This window comes from Anser cygnoides, chromosome 1, assembly GCF_040182565.1.
Source record: "Anser cygnoides isolate HZ-2024a breed goose chromosome 1, Taihu_goose_T2T_genome, whole genome shotgun sequence".
Lineage (NCBI taxonomy): Eukaryota > Metazoa > Chordata > Aves > Anseriformes > Anatidae > Anser > Anser cygnoides.
Window position 1 is genome coordinate 128591378 of NC_089873.1, and position 19990 is coordinate 128611367.

The 19990-nt window shown below is 41.1% G+C and overlaps 2 protein-coding genes across 5 annotated transcripts in view; both read left to right on the top strand.

Moving 5' to 3' along the window:
- BCLAF3 (BCLAF1 and THRAP3 family member 3) overlaps positions 1-12950 on the top strand; it is a 34104-nt gene extending 21154 nt beyond the window's left edge. The window contains exons 10-12 of the mRNA XM_048066731.2: positions 2106-2201; positions 6245-6400; positions 7874-12950. Coding sequence (XP_047922688.1) covers positions 2106-2201; positions 6245-6400; positions 7874-7903 — 282 coding nt within the window. The 3' untranslated portion in view covers positions 7904-12950. The remainder of the gene's footprint in view (positions 1-2105; positions 2202-6244; positions 6401-7873) is intronic.
- A 2814-nt stretch (positions 12951-15764) lies between these two features.
- The window catches only part of SH3KBP1 (SH3 domain containing kinase binding protein 1), a 226641-nt gene continuing 222415 nt past the window's right edge, over positions 15765-19990 (top strand). The window contains exon 1 of one of the 4 annotated variants that reach the window (XM_066981109.1): positions 15765-16333. In XM_066981109.1, the coding sequence (XP_066837210.1) occupies positions 16330-16333 (4 nt within the window). In that variant the 5' untranslated portion in view covers positions 15765-16329. Of the gene's footprint in view, positions 16334-17136; positions 19524-19990 lie in introns of those variants that run through there. The other 3 variants (XM_066981113.1, XM_013183859.3, XM_013183860.3) reach the window with 3 other exon arrangements.

The following is a 19990-nucleotide window of genomic DNA, read 5'->3' on the forward strand; positions in this document are numbered from 1 at the left end:
GTCAGTCCCGTTAAAATAGAGTAAATTATCAAAAAGTGATATTAACATCATTTTGGTTCTGTTGGTTTTTTGTTAAATGGGCAATATTAGTCATTTGGATCAAAATTGAACAGGTAAATCTCCTGTTGCCTACTTCTGGTGTCCAGTTTCCATTGGTTACCAATATTATCTTTTCAGGGCAAGGTATGAGAACCTTTAACAGCAGGCCAGCGAAGGCAATATGCTTCTCATGTTAGTATTTAAATAAGTGTTTAATAAGTGGGAGATGAGCTTAATCTTGAGAATAACTTTTGCCTCAAAGATGTAAATATCTGTCTAGCCTTGCTTGTTATTGACCGAAAGGCTAAAGAATGTGAGATCAGAACAAGCACCTACTTGTATTTCTCAATTTTTTTCTTAAAATTAAGTCTGTTTTAGGAAACTTCTGAGCAGTAGATTGCTAGAGATCTGTAGATGAAGTAGTTCTAATGGATTTTTTTATGAATGTGCTTGAATCTTGGGGTGGAGGAAAGTGTAGAGTGAGGATGTCCATATTTAGCGAAGACAGACTTTCTTTAATTCCCGAAGTTCTATTTTTAACTATAACAAGAAATGTTCTTGAATGGTTTCTCTTTTAATTTTGCTGAGTTCTCTTCTTTAAAGAAGAGTGAACTTCAGTGGGGAGCTTCCTTATTTAATTATGTAGTGTATGGAGAAATAACTTGATTTCATGGAATGTCTTCATATGCTGATAAGAGAGCTGGGAAGTTTCTAACATGCTTTTTCCTCTGGGTATTTCTTTTTTGTTTTTTTGTTTGAAAAGCCATTTTGACTATCTTGATCTCACTTCATAAACTTTCTTCCTCTTTTTTTTGTTTCCTGCTGAGCTGCTTCTCTTCAAAGTACTTTTCAAAAGCTAAATAGTTGAGTTGTAGGCAATAACGTTCTTCTAAAAAAAAAAAGCTAGTTTAAATTCCTGTTAAGAGTTTAATTGCATTACAATACTGCTCTGTTGCATTTATTATCCACCCCAAATTACAAAGTGTTAGAAAACATCCAAAAAGCTTCTGCCACTGGAAAGGTTTGATATTTTGTTAGAGTACAGAAATTCTATAAACAGCAAAGCCTGCATTTGCATTTTATTATAAAATGCTAGTTTATTTGGAAAAAAAAAATAACAGCACTGGAACACTTTTGTGATTCTTCAAGAGGACTTTTAAATGGAACAAAAAATTGAATTTGGCCAAGAGTTCATTAACAATTTAGTTCTGTCTGCATTAGAGGACATTAGTACCTGTTGGTATGTAAATGTAAACACAATTGTGTACCATGGTTGGAGAGAGTCATATCTTAGCTATATGGATCTTCTCAAGGTAGCTGTTGTGGGAAAAGTTGGAAAACGGCCAAAATACACAGGTAGAGAACAGTGGCTGGGTGGAGCGCTCTGTTTTATGCAACTGTGGCTGTTTGACTGGAGCTGTTCAGCGTGTTGACACAATTTCAGTACCCCTTGTCTGCTCCGCTTATTTTTGAAAACAGGTATGTTTCTGTGGCAGGCAAGCGTCTTCCAAAACGCTATTCTATAATGCAAAGTTAAAAGTAGGATCTTCTATGGACCGATACAATGTGGTACACATCTGTTTTCTGGTTGCTCCGGTGGTGTGTGTAGTAGTGTTGCATGTGTCTGTTGTACAACACACTAACCAACAATGACCATATGCTACCCAAGGATCTCCAGAGTACTAATCTTGTTCTTATTCCTGACTCGAGGGATGAGTGCTATTCTACTACACTTCCTGCATGCAAATTGAGGCATCTGTTCTAGGGGGACAGGGGTGCAGAGCCTTAACAGAAGAGATTTGAGCAGGTAACAACCCAAGAGGATGATATTCCAACATGATGGTTTGTATCATCTTTGGTTTCCGTGGGCTCTGCCATTGCTTCAGCCAACCTGGACTCCAGGCCATTTTCTCCTATTCTGGTGCCTTCTAACAGTGTCTTTGTGTCAAACACTGTAAGATTGAAAGGATTGCAATATGTTAGTGTAACCATGGAAACTTTTGCTTTTGACTGTTTTCCTTCATAACTTAACATTAAGCTAATAACTTTGTCTCTTTTCCCCCTAGAATTCTTATTATTCTTCAAAAACAAGTGATACTTTCCCTCATAGACGCATTAGAGGACACCTTGAAAATACAGGACCCATCAGAAGACACTTTAAGGTACAGATCAGCTTTTATCAGATGCATTTGTTAAATAAAATTGAGGTTTTGATCCTGTTGAGTTCAGTAAAGAGACAGATTTGAAAGTATTAAATGACATGGAAATAGTGGCATTGTTGCCTAATTGTTTCCATTGAACTAATTTTGGAGGTAAGAAGGTCAGCAGAGCTGAGTTGTCCAGGATTATATCCATACAGTTGAAAGAAATAAGTTAACTCCAAAGTTGAGAATGGAAAGTGCAGGAAGTGAACAATGACTAGAAAGATAATCTGTTCAAAACCAAGCTGAGCAGCTTTCTTTCCTTCTCCAAATATGTATGGGAGCCTGAACCATTTCCTGAAATTAGGATTTTCTGAAGGCAGTACAATTCATGTATTAATACTATTATTTTGATGGCTTTTTCATATAGGGATTTCTGGGGAACTAATGTTTTGTGTGAACCCTGCATATTGCTATCTATTCATTTTGGGAAAAAAAAAAAGCAAAACTTTATTTTCAGGGTCTCAAGATGATAAAGGGGTGAGCAGGTGTATTACTTCCTGTGATAATGCAGTTTCTTTCTAAAATCTTTTAATTGTAAAAAGTATCATGGGAGCAGCAAACAAACACTTTCTTCTGCTGATAGTGGCATGCTATGCATGGATTGAATTAGATGTATTTATATCAGAAAAACACAACTTATACTCACTTTCTACTTTACAAGTGCCCCTACTAATTATTTAACAGGAGTAAAATGACACACAGACTAGGTAGTGATCTTATTTTGTAGATAGGGGAATTGAAATAAGGCTTTGGGTAAGTTGAGTAGCTGGTGTTTTGGATGAAACTTTGAAGGGTGAGGAGGTTCCTCCCTCTCCCCTCCCTGAAACTAAACATAAGCAAACTGTTATGAAAATTTTTGGGGCTCTCCTGTTTAGGTATGCTTTGCCAGTCAACCTGCCAGATAGCTAAGCTAACAGTATCAAAAAGGGCTAACTCTATTCTGGTGGTGGTGGTGGGGGGGTGTGGAACTTTTCCAATCTGAAGCTAGTAAGTCTAAAATGTCAGCCTGACATCTCTATTTTAACACGTAAGGACATTGCAGTCTCTTAATTGGTATCCCCTCTGTATTGTCAGTTGGTAGGGGACAGATAGATCATTAGCACTGGCTGCTGTATCATTATATCAACTACCTACATTGGCTCATATTATAAAGAAAACAAAAAGCTGCCTTATTTTACTTCAGCCAAGAATTCTGCTGGAGATCATGCAGACAGGAAAGTGCTTGCTTAAACTGTCATTGCCTGTGTATATGAAACCTGAACATTGCTGTATCCAGTGATCTGTCCCACGGTGTTTTAAACTTATAGGGAAAACAGCATTTTCACTGGTATTGCAGTTTCCATATATGTACATTACCTTTTGTCACTGCCATGGAAACAGCATTGCTGATTTGACATTAGTTTCATCAAGTTCTCACACTGAGTTTCCTCCCTCATAACATAAAGGGTTTTTCCCTCCCATGCTGTTGCTAAAACCTGCCTAAGGAAGGCGATTTGATTCCTCTGTACTCAAGAGCCTTCCACTGATTATTAAAAACAAATAAATATGCTGCTTCTGGATACATAAAACGGAGGAGTTCTAGCTGAATAAGCAAAAACAGGGGTTTATTTAGATTATTTTTGCAAGACCATATGTTTTTCAAAAGTTTAACATAGTACCAAAAATATTTTTAGAGCAGCAGTTTCATAAAAGATCTGGAGAAATCGTATAAAAATTAAAAGGTCTTTTTTGTAGTAACACTTTGAAATGAATCACTAAGCCACATTTAAGTGGTATGTGCGTGGTTATCTTTTTGAACTAAACTCCGTTCTGTTTTACACAGTTCAGTGTATTAATGGCTGTGGAGAGAGTGAGCACATGGTACCATGTAGCTGCTTGCTCACTCTCCTCTTGCTCCCACCTCCAAAAGGACCAGGGAAAAGAATAGGGAGGGCAAAAGCAAGAAACTCATGGGATGAGATGAGGAGAGTTAAGGAAAGGAAAGAGGATGAATAAAGAAATGATGCAAAGACAGTTGCTCACCACCTCCCACAAACCGACTGCCCAGGCAGTGCCCAAGCAAGAGCTCCCTTCCCTTAGTTTTTAGCCAAAACACTGGTGTGGTGTCAGTGCTGTTGTAGTCACAAATCCAAAATACAGCACCGTGTGGACTGCTATGAAGAAAACTGACTCTATCCCAGTGGCATGTTGGTATATGTTTGCTCTTACAGAGCTTGAAGCCATCGGTTCTTAGGCACTGTGATTAGTGTTATTTGTAAAATAGTCTTAATGTAAAAGTAGATGTCACTAGCATATTTTTAGACTGTAAGTGAACTGTTTTCTCCTGTACCTTAGACTACCTCATATTCCTCTGACCTGTGTATGAGTTCAGTACCTACATACCAAATGTATGATCTGATAACTTCCTCTACAGCTGACTCTGCTGCGTTAATAATACCTCTATTTCTCTTCCTCCCTGCTTATGTAGATACTTGAGTTGAAACTTAAGTGTGTGTATAATCTCACTTTCAATTTCTTGTACATTTTCTCCCTTTCCTATTCAGTCTGCTCCTTCGCTTGTTGCTGTACAAATGCAGTGACAGACCACTAAGGCCTCCTTTCTAGCCACCTACGTCAGAGCAGAGAACCACAGCAGTTGTGGGAGAAACGAGAACTTCTAATGTTAACTGTGTTCAGTGGCTTAATTTAGCATTAAAAATGCCCTTCAGCTCTCCCTGTGGTAGGCTTATATCTACTTAAGGAATTTACTTGCACCTAATTGTGTTGTGCTGAGACTCAGATACCTCTTTTTAGTAGAGGAGTGAGTTAGCACTTAGTGGCCTTTTGCAAGTATGTCCTCTGCCCACAAGCACTCTAAGAGTAACCCTGGGGAACTGATGGGGACAGCTTCTCCGTTAGCTCCTACGTAGTAGGTGGGTGAAATGATTTTTGAAATAACAAGAACTGCGCATAAAGGAACCTCTGTTCTGTACAGTCCCTTCTTAGCTGTTCATCTTCCACACAATGGAAAACGGTGGAAAAACTGGTACCAAACTTATCACAACCTCAGAGCATATAAATTTTTTTGTTGAAGTGATCCTTACTCTGTCAAAAGGACACGGATTTCACCAGAATAATTACATCCTGCTCAAAAAGGGCTCTTTTTTTCTCTTCTATACATCAAAGCTGTTTGTAATATGTGACAAATATTTTATATTGCCAGAATGTTTCTTCTCTTCTGTATCTAAAAGACCGTTGTTTGGTTGTCTATTTTTTTGAATTTCAAGGATGAGTGTATATGGGGAAGTTTTCTGTCACTACTACATTTGAAAACTTAACTGTGTTACTGGAAAACTAAGTGAAATTATGATTAATGGGGATTTCTTGTGCTAAAGTTTTTTACAGCATGTTTTGTTGGAGGTCTGAGTGCTTAGGATAATAGAAACATTTTTATAACTTCTCCTATCAGTGTTGGTCTTGCTATATTGCTCTTTCTGTGTATGTGTAATGCCACTCACCTGTAAGCTTTGTTACTTCTGGTCTTCATTCCTGTTCCCATGCTAGCTTGATGTACAGTATTTCAGTCTGGAAGTGATAAAAGCATAGAGTAATTTATGTTCAGACCATAAGATAGCGTAGAACTGTGTGAAAAATAGTCACACTGACTTCTGTTTAGCATAACTGGTTTTGGCTCAACACCTTTGCCTGCTGCAGTCTAACATCAGTGAATTTAGTGGTAAGTGATGTTAGTAAATGTATTGTACAATATTTTAACACTTTCCATTTTTCAATGAGGAAGATGGTTTCAGATGTTTTAAACAGTAAATACAACGTGGCAGTTCTGTGATCCACATAGTAGCTAGTAATCTGAAGAACAGCAAATTGAAAATAGAGGCTCAGCACTCGCAAATGCGGATTCTTGCTCAGAACTGTAGGTTTTACCTGTGTATATAACTGTAAATATAAACTATTGAGTTTTGGTGCCCTCATCTTGTGCGTTTTTTTTCTCCCTACCCTTACAGAGCAACTTTGCAGATGGTCGTTTGCAATCCCATTATAAATCAGGCTTAGTACAGAAGGGTTTATATATTCAAGCTAAGTACCAGCGGTTACGTTCTGTTGGTGTAAGGGGATTTACCACTAATAAATTCAGAGATGGATTTTTGAGGAAAGAAAAGGTGAGTTGGCTTAATTTATTTTTCACTAAGTCCTTTTATAAAATGTGAATATTCAAATGATCTGCTCCAGTGTTTAAATCCCCATGGAATAGCTTGGAGGGGATTTCTTGGAGTGTTGGCTCTTTGCGCTTTCACAGGCAAACTTGATTCTGCACTTATTTTCTTCATGATTATGCCATAGGAACTTGCTGAAATTTGTTTTGGATAGTTGCAAATCAGAGGCAGGCTCTGAGATTCTGTAGTTACTTCTGTTCTAGTATTTTCTCCTTGATCTGTTATTGTTAAGAGAAAGCGGCCCTCTGCGTAAAAATGTTACATCCTCTCAGGCTACAGTTTTAAGTTAACTTGAAGGATATTAAGACACTTTTTGATTAACAAGAGATGAAATACAGACTTATGTTGCCTTAAGAGTTCATCATGTGCTTTGAATTACACACTTGGAGTACTGTTCTGAACAAAGCATCCTGCAGCACATGGTGTCTGTAAAATAGTTTAAGCTCAAGCTGAAGCAATTAGGCACATCTGTCCTACACCTCCTGGTTTGTGGTGTGTATGGGGCGGTGATAGTGTTGAAGCGCAGAAGAACTTTAGAACAGTATGAAATGTTACAGCTTGTGGGAGGACAAGCAGTTGATCAGTTCTAATAAAGGGTTTGTTTTAAGTATGATCAAAGTTTTATGGGGTTTCTCAGACATCAGAGAATTGGATTAGATGACCTACGCACCCCACTACCTGTTAAACAGGTTGCTTCTTGCTAAAGTATACAGGTGAATTGCTTTTAAATATGCATAGACTCCAAGAAGCTTGATCTCTGAAGGGTGAACAGAATTGGAATTAGTGGAAAATAGATGGAAAAGGTTTTTTCTAAAAATAACAAACCAGTAAAATGGGCATCAAGTGCCATAATTTAATTTTGTTGCAGTGAGCTTTTCCCCCATTAATTTCCAATGCTGTTCCTTAATTGGATATTAAGGTTCTTGTCTGGAACTTATTAAAACAATCTTAACAAAATCTGTCTCCTGGAGATTATGATTTGAATTAGAGAAGCATAATAACATCTGAATATTGATTTTTGACCAATGAAGAAATTGAGTATTGTTGAGTTGAGGTAAAATCTTGAAGAATAAGTAGGACAGCCGTTATCTTAATAACATACTGATTGCTGGTTAGGTTAACTCTTTCAAAAGCAACCATTCCTTAGATTCTAGCATTTCTCTTATTTTGTGTAGCATAATAACTACATTTGTCCTTAAGATTTGTTGAACTAGTCAGGACACCTTCATGGTTTACTTCACCATTCCGAAATAATTGTGTATGCATCCTTTGCAGTCTTTACAGTTTTATTGTTCCAACCCATAACTGAAAGAATTTGTTACATACAATAATACAGTACTTGCAGGAAGGTTGGGAGCTTGCTTTTTTTCCCTCACTGTTACTACTTGATGGTAACGATTGTTTTATTTTTCTCTGTAGGGAAATTTAAATATTGGGACAGAAACCTGAACTGAGCTCTGATCCTGAAGTTGAAACATATAACACAGCAAAGGGAACACCTGTTCATTTTTTGCAACTTTGTCAAGACCTAAAATAGGATAAAGGAACTAACCCTGTAACTTTCTTGATTAAAAATAACTTTATTTTTCAGTAGTGGAATGCTGCGGAACTTTTTTTACAGTTTTAATAATTGCTTTTAAATTACAGTATTTGAATGAAACATTGTAATATGTATCTTTAGTTCCTTTTGCATACCGGTCTCAAGTAAAGAAGTCATTGAAGGGAGTCTTTATTTATTGAATACCTTTTCTTCTAAGCATGATGTTACAGATGGAACTTGAGTTGTTATACCTGGAAGTTTATATGTTGGAAGTTTATTGCTTATGTAATAAAAGAAAAAGGAGAAAAAAAGTGCCTGAATTGTTTGGTAATAGCACATTAGCTCAGGATTTTCCAAGTAATGACCTTCTAGGTTGTGCAATAGATCTTACACCTCTGTTCAGTCATTTCTGTAAAACAGTATTTTGTATTACTTCATTTTAATTTAGTAATATTCTTGGGTTTCTGATGTCTATATACACCTGTAAATTGTTAGGATGTTGAGACAATTTTCAGTATTTGATTAAAATGAACGAACAGGCAGGTATGTAATGTACTGTAGCAGTAGCTTAGAACTGCACTGAAAGCATGCTTGGGTTTGTTAGAGGATTAGTTGGTCCGTATTCAAAGTTATTCTGTCTCATTATATTTTTCTGTGTGACATTCTTAACTAAGCCACATGTTTTCTAATCTTTTTTTGTCATAAATGATTTGGTGGTTTCCTGGATTCTGAAATTGGGGCCTGAAGTGTTTAGTTGCAAGAAGAAAAAAAAAAGGGCAAAAAATGTAAATTTTTAGAAGCATGTATTCTAACAAAGCTGTTCATAATTGAAACTGCTTTAAATGCAGATAGATAGTTTGTAACTTTTTTCAAAATCCCAGTAATTCTCTGGGTCACCGTACTTCAGAGAAGAACATTGTTACGCAGTACGCAGAACTCAAATAGCTTGACATGTTTTTATAAGCAGCTATAAACAATATTGTGCTTATTTCCTGTTTATAGCTTTTGCCTTAATATATAGTGTACAGTAGGGTTTTGTCTGTGTATTACAGATTTAAGATTTCTTATTCCAGGTAAATTAAAGATGCATAACAAGTAGTTTTCAAAGATGTTCTTATTTGTTTTAAGAAACATTTTTTTCATAATTTCTAACAGTGTTAGCCGTGGAGAATGCAGGCTAATCTGTTGTGGGTAACCGATCAGAACTCTGGTAGTACGTAGAGGTAAGTGCAGAGATAAGGAAATTTGGTTTTGGTGGAAAGTCAGGATGTGATTTTTTTTTGCATGCTTTTGTCATGTTTTTTTTCCAAAATGCCATCAGTAGAGAGACTGTCTATTGGAACTGTAAGTATGGCTCAGAACAGCTAAAATAGTGTCACTTAATCTTTGGTTCATGGGGTGTACTGCTTAGTGTTCATAAGAAATAAGTAGGCAGGAAGTGTGCCAGATTCATTGATTTTTATGGTGATTCAACAATAACACCAGATGGCTTAAGTTTCTAAAACCCAAGTTTTCAACTGAAGTAATTACTAAATGATTCAACTAGTTTTTCAGTAACTTTTTCCCATACGAACACGAGATGGGAAGCTAAAGGAAGGAGATTCCCTGGTCAAATGCAGCTAATGTTCTGCAGTTAAGAAATTATGCTGTTGGTGATGAATCTGGCAAAATTTCCCTGTGTAGATTTAGTGGGAGGTGGAAATAAAGAATTGAAACAACAGATGAGTCAACACAAAGTGAATGCGGAGTAGCCATGGTTAAGCAATCCGCTGTCAGAGGAGCATTGTGTGTGCCCCTGCAGGTTGAGGCAGGTTCTTCCTAAAGCCCACAGGCTCTATTGTATTGCTCCTGAATGTGCTAAAGCATTGTAAAACACAGGTGAAACTATACATGATATAGGACAAACTACTGATTGTCTCACTCAACAGGATATTACTGTTTCTGTAAGCTTCCTGCAGTGTTCTTATTAAAGCTTGGAAGAAAACTCACTGTTGAGGAAATGGGAAAAGATACGTGAAGAAACTTCTGACATGCCAGTTTTGCTAACGTTGCGTGGAAGTAACTGAAGTAGTCAGACTTCAGCCAATTAATGCTGCTCTTTCATTTTTATCTTTTATTGAAAAGCAGCTTTAAAAATGTGAATGGCTCCTGATTGTGTGCTTTATTTTACTTGCGCACAATTAGTTTTACTACAGTTTTATTACCTTCACAGTTTAGCTTAATTATTATTTCTGTAAATGTGAGCAATGTATTACAAACATGGTATTTTGGGCAAGTTTACTGACACCCCTCCCCTTCCCCAGCCCATCGTTGGTCCCAAGATGAATGCCGTATGATGTTACGTAGTCCCCGTTGCAGTTGCTTTAGCTCTTTTGTGAGGAGATTCCATCTGCTCCAATCACATTCTTTACCGATAACATTGCCTTACTAATTCAGGATTTTGTCATGACAAAACTTCCTATTTTACGTAAATTTCATACAGAAAATTAATTCTGTGATTGAGTTAAGCGGTAGAGGCAGCTGAACTACCTAGTCTGTCTAGTGTGTGACTTACTCTGCTTTGTATCTTCTTTAACTGCAGACTTATGTCTCTATACTCATACACAAATCAGCCCATTTATTTTTTCAGCCCAGGGAAGTTCTAAGAATATTTTAACGATATAGTGTGTTTGATTGAGAATAATATATTGAAGTTACTGATGGCTTATGAAGACTCGAGATGAGAAAACTAGTGTTAAGGAGAAGAAAGGTCAGTTTACTTGAATAACTTTGTGCCTTTCTATATTGTGACTGCATTGTATAAAATGCCCTCTGTACAAAGACTTAAGTAATATTCTAATTGTTGCGTTGTTTCTAACAGGAGCATGGACTTGAGTACAGATGTTTAATATAACTCCTTACTTTAAGTATGTGGGTAACCCTCAGCTCCAAAGGAAAACAGTGTTCCTTGCATTAGTAAAGCCTGTCACTGCATTTGCATTGGGAGGGCAAGTTAAGAATGTGATTGTCTAAGAGCTAGTTAGCTTTTCTGTTTTATACTTCTGTAAATGTGAATTGCCTTTCTGTTAATCAACTTGAAATGACTGCTAAATGCTTGTTGTTCATATGTGAACAACGCAGTTGTTCATATGTGAAACTTTTTTATTGCTATCCAAAACGCAGTCGTTTAATAGTCTTCCTTAAGTGTCTGAAGTAACAAGTTGTGATGTTAGCACTGACATTGCTGATCAGTTTAATCTCTACATTGATTAATTGATTGGGTTAGAATCCTCATCTTATGATTCTAAGCTTTTAATGTAATGATCAAGTTCACAGGGTTAACAGAATTCTGGGGCTAGTAAGAAGCAACACATTTGCAAGGTATATACAAGTCTGCCTTAACTCTAATAGTGACTTAAATGTTTCAAGTCACCTTACCTGATGAATTTAGAAGGTCTCGAGACCTCAGCATGACTATCTCCACTCAGGTAACTAATAGCAGGGGGTGGGAGTAAATCCAGCTGATAGCCAGCTGTCTGGCTGTCTGAACCTGCTGCCTTCTCTCCCACGGCCTCGGTATGAAATGCTGAATTTTCTTTATATGAACTTGCTTCAAAAAAAACAAAAGATTACACTTCTGGGCATTACAAAAGGCTGGGTTTTCAAAAGTGCTTTTTGTGCTTTAGAAAGTCATTTTTCTGTCATGTCTTAGAAATTGATAGAGTTGCTTGGAGAAGATGATTAAAGATTATAGCAAAGATTAAGCTATGGAGACTTGATTTCTCAGTAGTCACTTCAGAAGACTGTAAACAGAGGGAGATTTTCAACTTCCTTGCTCTCTGAAGAAATCTCTTCCTGTACACTGTAGAAACATGCCTCTTGCCTTTCTTTAAGCATCTGAACAGCCATCTGCAAAGTTCACTACAGGAGAGCTCTCTGAAAGAAGGACTTCAGGCTTGCATCCTAATGAATCTGCCAGAACTGGATGCTTCTGCACATATCTGGCCCTTGACAGACTTCGTTCCCCTGCAGCAGGATTTGAAGATCGGAGGCTCTCCTTACAAAGGGGAAATACAATAAAAGCCATTTCGAGATCTTTGAAAGCCTACTTGTAACACTTGGCTCCCTTGACATCAAGGACAGCAATGAACGCTTAGATGAGTTCTGTTTCTTGCTTGGTGACCATACATTTTCAGTGTTAAGGTTTGAGAAAACCGTTGTCATGACATCTGCCCCTTCTTTTTCCCCTTCCTTGCCCCAGTAGTTTTTGTTGGTGGAGGGTTTTTTGAGTAGGCATTTAGACGTGGTTTAATAGTTTTATGCTGCCTACCACTTTAACGTGGTTTTCTTCTGTTCACTGCTCTGAATTTTGTCTAAATCTCATGTCTTTTTAATATTTCATTTTCTGTAAATAATGCAGTAGATGGCTTTTATTTTGTGACTGGCTCCTCTTATGTCTTTATTGTTGAAGGAAGAGACAGGGTGGAAACGGTTGTTTTTAGTACACTCTTCATGGAATAAAAAAAGTCTCATTGTTTTGTTTTAAGAATAGCAGGACTGTTGTTTTAACAATTGAATGAGGATGTGGGCTAATGTCCATTTCTAAGAAATATATTAATATTCACCTTATTTATTCTGTAGTTTCCTCTTCCACAAGGATCCTCTTGAGTGTATGTGCACATGTATGTACATACGCATACACACAACATGATTAGAAACCTTTAATGTAATTATTTCTAAATGTGGATGAAAAGTAACATTTTAAAACTACTGAAGATGGAGTTAAATGCAAAAGCATTATAAGTCTGTAGTCTTTGGAGTCCACAATGGTGCTTTTGACAATGTTATCCCATACCTGAAAGTTTCATGTTAATAAGTATATATTAAGATGTAGGTATGTTTATATGTATGTTTAACATAGTTTCTATAAAATCAATGTAAATTTTGTTTCTACAGACAATAAATGTTGTAACAAGATTTTTACTTATAAATACATTCAATGATTTGATTCAGTAGTTTAATATTTGGCATCATTTTCAGTGTTTTACTTGATGTGTGTAGCTGTTGGAAGGTTATTTATATAACTTCCTGCTTGAGGTTGAAGCTTTGATCCACTTCCTATGTACACCTTTTTGGCTAAAAGAAGCTCCCTATTTGCAGATATAAAACATGAGTCTCCCTTTGGGACTACCACAAAAATAATTATTATTTAAGGAAGGAGGGGAAAAAAAGCTCTGAAAGCAGTTATGTCCCTCTCTTTCTCAATGGCATTCAAAACCCTTAGCATCTCTGTCAAAGTTTGATTCCTGTCCAGTAGAGGGGCAGTATGGGTGAAAGCACACACTTGCCTGGCTAACTTCACCAAATTTTGCATTTAATAAACTAGTGCACATTTTTAAAGAATTCCTGTAATACATAAATATCATTGGTACTAGGTAAGAATAACCATGTTATCTCTTAATGTTAGAATTCCCTAACAAAGATAAGCAGGAATGAGGTTTTATTAAGGAAATATTAACTCCTCCACCCCCCGTTGTTAACATAAACTTGTCATAATCCAAATAATATTAGCCTTCGCTATATGTAAGTCACTTTTTTAATAACTCCTAATCTTACTATCCTTGACAAAACAGCAAAGCAAAAATCCCAATAATGCTTGGGGGATGTAATGGTGATGCTTCTCAGCTATTAGACTCTAGTCTTCAAAAGCGCATGTGCCTGATCGTGACCTGTAAAACATGTCGGTTTAGGTAGTTATTTTAAAAGTGATATTGATGAAAATTTACAACTTCCATCTTCTCTAAGCAGCTCTGTAACCGTTCCTTTTCTAAATGTCTCTATCTCTGCAGCATATTCACTCAGCTTTCTTCTCCCACAAAGATAAGGTACCGAAATCATCTCCATAGGCTGCAATGTTACTTTGATGTCCCAACTGAGGGGTACCCATTATTGGTGCAGGCTTTGTAGGAACACAAGATCCTATAGAAATTGTCTGGCTTGGGAACAATGGGAAGTTGTCTTGAAGGTACTATGAGTTGTTTTTTTTCCCTCTGGTTTCCAGGACAGGACTTCACTGTGTTACAGATTTACTTGGTGAAAAAGCCAACAACTTCTCATATGTTGATTTTTTTTTTTTTTAGTGTTGCTTCCTCAAAGCTGAGTTGAACGTGGGAGTCTGATTGCAAAATTGGCTTTCTTCCATGCATTGTAACATGTAGTTGGAAAACTCACTACTTTGTGTTATTCCTTATCACTTCTACTACTAGCCCTAAACAGTTCTAGAAATGGAGCTACTGGGATGCACCGAGTTTCTCAGTTACAACATTTAATCCACCTTAAACTACACAGCTGGAGCCTTGGAAAGCCTAACTCCCAATAAAATTGGCATGCTAACAATAGAACTGTCTTAATTCCTCTCAAAGCTGGACGCATCGATCTGTCTTAGTTTGACATGTTACTTGGGTCTGATAGACCTGAGCCTCACATGACAAACCAGCTGAAATCACCAGGTAAAAGCTGCTGCTTTTCCTGTTGTTGGCTTTGCAGAATTAAAGCTGTAACACAAATAATTAAGTTTAAAGGCCCTTCTGCAATGAGTTGTGGATAACGGAAACCAGCGTTGTTTTATTAAAGTGTGTGGGAGAGAATGTGGGCTTTCTGGCAGTATGTGGCTGGCTAAAAGATGCTCTGTGTACGTATGGAGATAAAATATTTTTTTCTATTCCCTGCAAGTTTCTGAACTCTGCCAGGGGCTTGCAATTCAGTGTCCTAGTGTTCCTGGAACCGGTACTGAGTTGGTTTGTTTCTCACTTTTCAGTGGAACTCCGAACTGGAGGCTGTCTACACCTATGTCAGACCTGTATTCCACTGTATTCCTTTTCATAGCTGAACTTGCCTTTTTTTTTTTTTTTTTTAAGTTTTCTCTAAAGTGCATATTCTAAATTTCTCTAAATTGAGTATTCTTCGGAGAGGTTTTATGGTATAGGTTTTATAATCTCTATAGAGGTTTTATAACTAGATTTTTGTAAAGGATAAGAATTAAAGCCAAGCTGCTGGAGCATATGAATCAGTTCCGATGTCCCATCTTGCTGCAGCAGGTAAAATGGTAAGTTAAAATGAAGTTTTCCTAGCTGTGAAAAAATAAGATTTATCAATCAAGAAGAAATCTGTAAACACTTAAGGTTCTTATCAGTGAAACTCGGTTATTTTTTTCTCCCAAACAGCTCTCCATTATCATAGTTTAAAAAAACGTGCACGTCCATGCCCAAGGAGTCCCTTGCTTCTTTTCCCTTGGGACTTCCTCAGCCCCAAAAGCCTTTTCTCCCGCTGAACCCTCTTGGGTGGGGCAGGGGAAGGCGCTCGCGTTCCTGACGCTCTTCTCTCCGTACCCCGGTCACCCCCCTGAGGCCGGTACAGCTCCCTTTGCTCAGCCTTTCACTAATACCGGGAGCTGTTACCTACGCTGTGCAGCAGTTCAGCCCTTAACCTGCTCCCGCCGCCCCCCCCACGCGCCGCTGAGGGTCTGCGCTCCCCTCGTGCGGCTCCTGCAAAGCCCCGGGGCGAGCACAGCTCCGAGAAGCAGCCGCTCTTTATCTGTTTATCTCCCTCCCTCCCTTCCTTCCTTCCTTCCTTCCTCCCCAGCCCGCCGAGGGGCCCTCCACGGCTGTGAGGGGCACCTGTGGCGGCGGGGGGCTGCCCGGGGGACCCCTTCCCTTCCCTTCCCTGCCTTCCCCGCCCTGCCCTGCCCTGCCCTGCCCCGCCGGGCCCGGCCCCGCGGCCTGCCCCGTCCCTCCCTCGCTCCCTCCCGGCGGCTCTGGCGCAGTCTCGCGACACTTCCCGCAGCGCCCAGCCGAGCCGAGCCGTGCCGAGCCGAGCCGCTCCGGTAGCGGCGGCAGCGGCAGCACCGCCACAGGCGGCAGCAGCGGGCAGAGCCCCCCCGGCCAAGCCGCCCACCCCCGCGGCTCCCCGGCAGGCGCCCGGGCTCGGCCGCGCTCTGTCCCCGCCTCGCTCCGCCCGGCAGCGGGGGAACCCACCCAGGTGGCTGACGGCTGAGCCCCTTCCCTCGCCTCGTTTTATTTTTATTTATTTTTATTTTTTTATTATTATTATTATTTTTTTGCCTCCTCTCCCTCCCCGCGAACACGCATGCCGAGGGCGGCGGGACGCGGCACGCAGCCCGGCTGCGGCGGGCGCTGAGCTGCGGGAGGAGGGAGCGGCGGGCGAGCAGGGAGGGGGCCGCGCTGTCAGCAGCAGCAGCACCGCCACCGCCACCAGCACCGCCAGCAGCCGCTTCTTCCCCCTTCCGCCGCCGCCCCAAACTTTCGGCCTGCCTCCGGCGCTGCCCGGCTCCACATCAATGGGTGAGTCTGGGCCGGGGGCAGGAGCCGGCAGGGTGAGGCTGCCCCCGCCCGCCTCGTGGCTCCCAACTTCTCCCCCCCCCCCCCCCCCCCGGCTGGCCGCTCGCCTGCGGGGGAGACCCCGACCCGTGCTGGGCAGCCCCTGGGCTGGGGCCGTTGTGGGGTCGGTTGCGGGGCCGTTGGGGCCGTTGTGGGGTCGGTGGTTGGGCGGGGGGCGGTGGGTCGCGGCAGGCGCTGCCCGTGAGGTGGCTCCCGCGGGCCGCGTGAGGCGGCTCCGGCCGGGGCGGGCAGCGGCCGCTACCTGGGCGGCGAGGGAGGGAGAGGAGGCAGCGGGGGGCCGGGGGCCGAAGGGCCGCGTTGTGCCCGGCTGAGGGGCCGGGGTGAGGCGAGGTGGCGGTGCCGGGCGCGGGCTGGTACCCCCGGGCTGGTGCAGGCTGAGGGCAGCGTCGCTGAAGGGGCTGGATATAACGCGCCGTGCGGGCAGACATCTTACAGCGCGTTACCTGCTGCCACACCGGGAGGAGAGGGGGGAGATCACCCTCTCTTTGTTCCTGGGGAGCTCAGCCCGCCAGGTGCCCCCCCAGCGATGCGGAGCTGCCGCACCTGCACGCCGCAGGATGAAGCGCTGCCTCTTCGCCACGGACTTCCACCGAGCGCTCCGGTCCAGGCTGAAAGGCATCCAGGCATACGCAACTCGCTCAGCTCCATCCGTCCGAGCCGCCTCCGAGGCTGCTGACCGCAGGCCAGCACCCCCAGACTGCCACGTTTAATCGGGTGTGCGTAGAGGACTCTGTTAGGGCTGGGGTGCTTGCGAGGTAACGCTGCTCCAAGCTCTGACAGGGCTTTAGGCGCAGCGAGGTGGCTGGTTACAGCTGAGGGATGGAGCGAAATCTCTCGTCAGTATGGTGTGTCGCAGGCAATCGAGTTTTGCCATATCACTTTTGTTTTCCTGCCCTCTCAGGGCATGTTTTTTGGTTCTTAACTTTGTATTGTGACGCAAGAAGACTCTTCAGATTTCTCCTTAATCCACAGTGCAAATATTACCTTTCTTTTTTAATCTTTGTGGCACAAAAGATTAAGGAAAGTGATAAAGTAGCAGCGTAGTAGCTTGCTTTGCTAGAGCCCTTGAAAGCTTCTTGAACACTCCAACTTCGCAGCGCAGGCCAGCTTTTTTTCTTTATTCCCCTCTTCCTCTCTCCCCCACAGACAGGCCACGATCATACACATCTGGCTTCTTTAAAGCTCATTTCGATAATGACTTTCCCAACTCCCTGTAATTCAGTCAGACCTCTCTTCACAAAAAACAGAGAGGAGAGAAGGTAGGCTTGCATTGTTCATATCTGCGGAGTGTGATTCTCGTAGCTTAAAAAACGAATGGAAAAATTGCATAAGGAAGTGAAGATATGAGTAGTATGAAAGTGAAGGCTTTCTAGGAGCTACCAAATGAAAACAGAGTTTTATTAAAAACATTTTTAGCATTGTTTGCATTTTTCAAAGATATTTGGATGCAGAAAAGAATAGGTGAATTCTTTATACGTAGGACACTATTGAGATTCCTAACCTTTTATTTTTAAATTACTTGCATGCCTCACATTTAAATCATTTATATTTTCTGTATGGCCCAGCATATTGCTGTTATTCCAAGCCTGTGTATGTGTATAGATGAGTGTATTACACATGTGCATATTAAAGTTCAGTGTATGGCCCCAAGCTTTTTTGCAGCACGTACCCCAAGCCTTAGAAGAAATATAGATTTATTGATGTTTCATGAGCTCTTTAATGACATTGTAGTTGGAATATCTTGATGTAAATTAATTCCCATTTGGAATGGGCTTGTCAGAAGAGCTGAGTGAATTAATGGAGGTAGTTCCTGAAACTTAAAAGAGGGTCAAGACAAAGATGTTAAAAGTAATTGTGGATACAGTGAAGCATGCTCAGTCCCCTTCCTTAAATACCTGAGAATTGAAGAGGTGGTGTTTTGTGGGGATGCGCTTGTGGGGTTTTTGTTTGTTTATAAGAATTACATGTGGTTAGGAAACTCCTCGGTCCCATTTGCAAGAGCTTTGCATGATCGTATGTCAGACTGCCCTCCTCAAGCTGAAGATCCAGAAAACAAAGTAAGAGCAAGGTATGGTAGCTACACAGGGAAAAATAGCTTGAAATGTCCTACTTGTTAAATTTAGAAAACATAAGGGTACAATATGATCGCAGAAAGCAGTGTTCAGCTGGCGACCTCACCAAACAGCCGATGTGCAGCTCCTTGTGTCAGTCGAGACACACCTTCCAACCTCTGCAGTAAACGAAGATGCTTTTTTCTGCTACGCTGTCTTGGCTCATTTTTGAGCCAGCTTTGTGCGTTCAGTGGGCTGGGGGTCCTGTGCAATGATACAGCTGTGGGATTAAGCTGAAGCCTTCATCACAGTGCTTGTGCAAATACCAGTTTACAGATCTCTTTCATCACCAAACTTCTGAAGGATTCACATTGTAGCTTTTGTGAGTGTTTGTTTGTTTATTTGTTTTTGTTAGCATTGCTTCTTTTAATATTTTTCAAGGTATTTTTAAAGCTTTTCCACCGGCAGGGGGGAAGCGAGGACGGGTTGCTTTTGTTTATGTGAAGTCACCATGGTTAGAGGTTTAGATCCAGACAGTCTTGCGCCCTTTGAACCAGTTACGTTACTAATACTGGCAGACAACTCCTGTGTGCGTGGATTGACGTAGTGGTTGAGAAAGATGCTTTGCTGTGAAATACCACAGCTAGTCTGTACACAGCAAAGGAATGTTACACCAAGAAGCAATGTAACAGGAAAAAAATGGATCTGTTTGAGAGCCTGACTAATCTGTACTAGTCACAACACCTGTTCCAGTTGTAATCTCTTCCTAGTTCTGTTTTGCTCCTGTCCAAATTCTCCTCTGTCCCCTGCCCTCAAGTTCTGCCCTGCTTTCCTCATAACCCGCTACCATGGTATGACTTTCCCCTCTGCTTCTTTCCACATTGCAGTCAGGCCACTTCCTCTTTCTTCCTCTCTCTTATCGAAGCATCAATAGAGGGAGCACTCCGAGCACATTTCCTTTTTGGGGGGCCACGCTGACCTCCAGCAAGCAAGAGCTGCTCTTGCAATAAAACTTGTTCCCGGCCCTGTGGTGCGTCCTGGAGAAGGCTCGCTGCAAGGGAGTTTCATGGGGAGTTCAGCTGGTAAGCGCCAACAACTCCGCGGTCCTGGGTAGAACGAAGCGCTTTTGAGTCTTGAGCTTAGCAGAATTTGTGCAAGTGGCACGCAGGAGGTGGTAGGTGTGTCTGTAGTTCTCCACTGCTCCCCGGCAAGTTTTCAGCTTCCTCTTCAAGACGTTGGAGCGTTTGGAGCCTTTCAGCAAAATGGCTATGAGATGTTTCTAACTAGGAGTGGCATGTGTCATTCAGTAACGTCATCCTTGAGAACAATTGAACAATTTCAGCTGAACAAGGAAAAATCTCATGGAAGATGATTAGCATGAGTTTTTTCACTTTGAGGCTTTTATTAATGAGGTTGTAAGCAGCTCTTAAAAGGCTTTTTGTAGGAAACGCTGTATGAAAACCTTACTCAACCTGCAGAAAGTCTTTATTCTCCTCTTCATATAGGGTGTCGCTCATTTTAATTCTTCTGTTCATGGTGGTAGGTTCCT